At 32.0% G+C, this 6,000-nt stretch overlaps 1 protein-coding gene across 1 annotated transcript in view; it reads right to left on the minus strand.

The window, feature by feature from the left end:
- The window catches only part of LOC132749560 (uncharacterized), a 60,942-nt gene extending 55,498 nt beyond the window's left edge, over nt 1-5,444 (minus strand). The window contains exons 1-3 of the mRNA XM_060739370.1: nt 5,402-5,444; nt 4,519-4,674; nt 3,202-3,393 (exon numbers count right to left, since the gene is read on the minus strand). Coding sequence (XP_060595353.1) covers nt 3,202-3,393; nt 4,519-4,674; nt 5,402-5,444 — 391 coding nt within the window. The remainder of the gene's footprint in view (nt 1-3,201; nt 3,394-4,518; nt 4,675-5,401) is intronic.
- Nucleotides 5,445-6,000: the final 556 nt, after the last annotated feature.

A 6,000-nucleotide genomic window follows, 5' to 3' on the forward strand; every position in this document is an offset into this window, starting at 1 on the left:
ATAGTGTGACGTTCATTTACACGTGTTACGAGAAACTGGATAAATGTTTTAACTTCTCAAGATTTTGAAACATTATACATGTATAAACATATTTATGTGGCAGCTTAAAACTTTTCCGTTTGGCATTAAAGTCAAGTCGAATAAAAATAAAATCAGGTTATCTAAAAAATAAAAGTACGTTATCACGTGTTCCGACATGTTTTTCAGAATGATAAATAATCTTGATTTCATACGGTATAAAATCTTTGAGTTTTAAATGAACTATTTCAACAACAGTTTAGTTGACATATTTTCTTGCTAATAGATCTATTCAACATTTTGCGCAACAATTATCTTTATCGGCGAGTTAGAATTTTTAAAGCTATGCTCAAATTTGATATATGAACATATTGAAAATTGTTACAAATGTTTTTTGTAAATATAAAATAAACATGTCTTTACTTCACAAAAAGATGAGATGTATGCTTTAAATCCTACACAATATTAGTGGACACAGTACAATGTAGTGTCATTAAAAAACTGGCCGCTTATGTGTCTAGAAAGGACCATAACTTTGCATGAAATTAGGAACGCAGCTTTCCATACGTAGTTTGTTCGTTCTTTTATTTAAAGAAACTACTGAGGTCCAAAGGAAAACATACAAAATGAGAATCTAACAAATGTCACATGAAACACTTAAAATGACAAGAGGGCCATGATGGCCCAAAGTCGCTCACCTGTATATAGGCCCCCGGAGCGGGGCCAGTTTAACCCCAGGGCTTTTATTTGAACAAACTTGGTTGACACCCATTAGAAGATGTTTCATGCTAAACATCTAAGGTCTAGGTTATTTTAAAAGAAGATTTTTATGTATATGTATATGTATATATATATATATCTATGTATATATATATATTTATATATATATATATATATATATATATATATATGTATACATATTATGTATATATTATATATATATACATATAAAAAAAAAGTCTAGCTAATGAATGAATGAATGACCCCGGGGCGGGGCCAATTTTGACCCCAGGGCTCTTATTTGAACGAACATGGTAGACATCCATTAGAACATGTTTCGTGCTAAATATCTTAGCTCTAGCTCTTTGCATTCTTTAAAAGAAAATTTTTTAAGTTTTTACTATATGCATATTGGGAAAATCAATGACCCCCTGGGGCGGGGCCAATTTTGACCCCAGGGCTTTTATTTGAACAAACTTGGTAGACACCCATTAGAAGATGTTTCATGCTAAATATCTTAGCTCTAGCTCTTTGGGTTCTTTAAAAGAAGATTTTTTAAGTTTTTACTATATACATATAGGGAAAATCAATGACCCCCAGGGCGGGGCCGATTATAATTCTAGGAACAAAATTTGAACAACTTTGGTTTTGGACCTATAGATGATACCATAGACCAAATATCAAAGCTCTAGGCCATTTACTTTCAGACCAGAAGATTTTTCAAGTTTTCACTATATGTATATAATGAAAATCAATGACCCCCGAGGGCGGGGCCAATTTTGACCGAGGGCCATTATTTGAACAATCTTGGTAGAGGTCTACCACACAATGTTTCATGCCAAATATCTTACCTGTAGCCTTTGCCAATTCAGAGAAGAAGATTTTTTATGTTTTACTATATATATATATTAGAAAAACCTATGACCCCCCGGGGCGGGGCCAATTTTGACACTAGGGACAAAATTTGTGCAACTTTGGTATTGGACCTTCAGATGATACCATAGACCAAATATCAAAGCTCTAGGCCATTTACTTTCAGACCAGAGGATTTTTCAAGTTTTCACTATATGTATGTAATGAAAATCAATGACCCCCCAGGGCGGGGCCAATTTTGACCCTAGGGCCATTATTTGAACAATCTTGATAGAGGTCTACTACACAATGTTTCATGCCAAATATCTAATCTGTAGCCTTTGCCAAATCAGAGAAGAAGATTTTTTTAGATTTACCTATAGACATATAAGGAAAAACCTATGACCCCCCGGGGCGGGGCCAATTTTGACACTAGGGACAAAATTTGAACAACTTTGGTAGAGGACCCATAGATGATACCATATACCAAAAATCAAAGCTCTGGCCCATGTACTTTCAGACAAGAAGATTTTTTAATTTTGTGTTTTTTGAAATCCTTTTCTGGCCCTGTGACCTACATATGCAACAGACCGGAACCATTTGAACAACTTTGAAAGGGGACCACCCAAGGATCATTTCTGTAAAGTTTGGTTGATGTGCAGTCATTGGTTTCAGAGGAGATGTTGTTTATGTGAAAAGTTGACGACGCACGACGCACGACGACGCACGACGGACACAGGGCGATCACAATAGCTCACCCTGAGCATTGCTCAGGTGAGCTAAAAAACAAAAATCTTCAAATGATAACAAAGAATATACGATATATATAGGGTGGGGGAATTAGTTGAATATTTGCTGACAAGTTATTGGTCAGACCTTAATAATTTTGTACACAAATCTTGTGAAAAATGTTAATCCCCGTCTTGCCACAAAACCTCAGTGGACTTTATCAGTAACAATTTTTAAGATTTCTTTTAATTTCTGCAAGAGAAATATTTTACTTAAAGACGAGAATGTATTTTTATTAAACTCTCATTTTCCCATGTCATTTTATGGTGTACTTGGCCACAAAGCTATAAAGGTATCTTTTGTGTCTTTGTAAAAAGTCTTTTCATATTTTTTTTCTACTTTTTACCTTGCAATTGTCTATCAACTTCCACAACATTTCTATGAAAAGCGATGCTCTTTTGCCCTGCGCAGAATGCGCGTGTGCGATAAAATACTTTTTCCAATCGATTTTTCATAGCAATGGACCGCGTCATAAAAGGGTCTATTCGAATCAATAAGTAAGTTTACAAAAGCGATAATGTATATATGGAAATAAATGTGTATAATTACATATACATTAACTCCTAACAATTTCCCTTTTCGTTCGATTTTCTAGTTTAAATTTTGCATAATTTATTAAAAAACTAAAATAACAGAATTGCGACTTCAAATGGTCTTACTATCTTACTGAACTATTTACAGACATTTTATTAAGTAAACACAATTTTACATGAATGTCGATGTCGAAAACCTTATTAGAAATAATAAAAGCTTCTGTCTTTAAAAGTTTTTTCGTACTTCATAGAAGTAAATAAAGATACACATATTTAAATGTTTGTTTACCTAAAGATTTGTCGGTAGTAACAATCTGTATTTCGTTTATTGTTTCATTAGAATCTAATCGCACACTCCAAAACAGATTATTTTTTCTACTTCTCTTAACTTGCTGGGAACATGTGTTTGGATCACCGTCAGTTATCAACAGACTGTCACTGGTATCTGAGAATTTTGAATACTTGTTCTCTAAGATATCCCCTGATTGAAAAAAAAACACAATAAAAACATTTTTCGGTATACAAATGTGTAACTGACATAAAAAGTAAAGAACAATCTGTAGATCACAAATTTAGAAAATCATTATTTTTTTCAAATATGAAATTTTGGATTAAAAACAAAATGACAAAACAAATTGATGGTTTCATATCGTACATACTGAACTTTATCTTTTAAGATACAAATGTTTATAATTAAAATATGATTTTTTTTCAATTGTTGCAAGAAAATAAATATAATATTTCAATCATAAGTAAATACGTAAAGATTATTCTACATGTACTGTCAAAACCAAAGGCGATGATGACAACAACAGAAGAAAAAACAACATCACAGCAGCCAGAAGAACAAAGCTTTAATAATATTTAGAGGATCATTTTACCCAAAAAATTCTCAGAAGCTTTTCATCATTTATCTTTTGATATTGTCAAGAAATTTACTAATTGGTCAGTTACCGGAACCACACTTTGCTTCTGAGGTTTCTTTAGCAATTACTACAGTTATAATGATTTAGTGTATGCGATTTATTTATTCTCCCCTTAGCATACTAGTAATGTTAAAACTTTGCGTAACAAAAAGGATTAAAATATATATGGCAAAATGGTAGAAAAATAAAACAAACAGAAATTTTGTCAAAGCCTTTTCAAAAGATATACTTAACATCACTTGAACATATGCATTTAAAGAACTATTGTCAAAGTAAGCTGCTAAAGTAATAAAGCATGAACATGGAATGTTACCCCCTACGTGGTCGAGGGGGTTAGAGTCGATGACTTCTCTGGCGTTGGTTCGATCCCCGGGAGATGCTTTGGTAGTTTAGCGCAGAGGAAGGTAGTCTAGTACTGGCGTAACTCTCCAGGAACGATGGCTAGGAAACTACCAGCCTATATGACTGAAATACTGTTGGGAAAAGGCGTAAAATGAAACAAACAAACAAATGAACATGGAATGTTAAATCTTTTATTTTCAAGATAAAAAGCAGAAGTATCTACAATAATTTCCTAACTATAATATTGTTAAATCTGTTCTGGTGAACAGTAAAATATATCTTTCAGAATCCTGAATCATTAAATTAAAATGAGTAAAATCATTGCAACACAAACTTACTGTACTGACACCCGGGTCCATACCAACCACGTGCACATCCAGATGAACAGTCACCGGTAACTACGTCACACTCTATATTGCCGTTGCAATGACACATAAATCCGCAGTTATCACCAAATCTGTTTACGCCATTTTGATTATTGCACTTTGCCTCTGCTGAAAAAATACAACATACTTTTATATACTTAAGAATAAATTCCTATTTCTAAGTAAAATGACCTTATAGTTTTATTCTATTTGTTCCCCTCAATTTTCCAGATCATTCTTTTAAAATTACAACTGTATCATATCTTAAAAAGCACATTATGCTACACAAAGATTATCCTTTTTATTTCTCAAAAGCTTTTTTTTTCTTTTGGTATACTTTTATAATTTTCAAAAAATTATTCATTGGTCAATTATCTAAAACATTTTTTTTTCATCGACTGCATTTGCAGTTTGTACAATGAATGATTTTATAGAGGATATTGTTTTTTTTTGTGTGTTAGATGAAATTTTATTTCATCAATGAGCTTTTAAAACAGTATTCTGGTGCATCACGGTATTTAATTCAGATTGATTCAGCGGCTAGGAATTTTAAAATCATTTGTTGAAATACGGTCTTACGAACGTTTGGTTGTTTACTTATTTTTCGGGCTGATTACTGTCAATGCTTTTCAAGTTTTCATATTGCATTAGGCAGTAATTGCTCGTAGGATGCTTAAATATGCCCAAATGTCATCAAGAGCAGTTTTACATATGGAAAAAAGTGTATTTTCCAGACAAAAAATGAAACAAAAAATTTAGAGACGATATTTCGTGATTGGTTATTTGAATGAATTCAAGTCAGTTGTTTTTTCTTTATTTCTTTATTTCTATTACTTTTGAAATTTACGTTATTTACAAATTTCAGCTTTTTGTTCTCTTAATAGCCCTGACAATGTCATTTCTATTTCTCATTTGATGATGAAATTCAAAGAGATACGCATCACTTTTTGACAGTTCGTTTCACAAGAACATCAAATTGTGTCATTTTTGCTTACTTTTTCTCTGCAATTGTTCTAGTAAATCATGCCTGCTGTAAGATGTCAAAATTTTGTATGAATGATATAGAATACACTTGTCAACGATTCGCGGAAAATCATGCTTTTGATTCAAGATCTGCTTTGAAATAAGGAACAACTTGTCGACAAAAAGTCGTTTATATGCTTAAATATAAATTTATAAATGACAAAGTTTGCGTTAATTTTGCCATTTAATCATATGTTTCAATGGTAAATACATGTTTTCTCAAAAATGCAAATAGTGTATTTTATTATATACTTTGAAATAGAATTCTGAGAAATATTGATGAAATAAAATGCATATTTTAATTTTCTGTATTTTTACTGTAAAATCTTATTTTTTTACTGCAGTGAAACATATTTTCCGTATTTTCACTGGTGTCTCGCCGGACTACGTTCTTCTAAATTCATCCAATATACTAAAGTTAAATATCTTTCA

The sequence above is a fragment of the Ruditapes philippinarum genome, unplaced genomic scaffold (assembly GCF_026571515.1).
Source record: "Ruditapes philippinarum isolate M1 unplaced genomic scaffold, ASM2657151v2 ctg656_1_1_1_1, whole genome shotgun sequence".
Classification (NCBI taxonomy): Eukaryota; Metazoa; Mollusca; class Bivalvia; order Venerida; family Veneridae; genus Ruditapes; species Ruditapes philippinarum.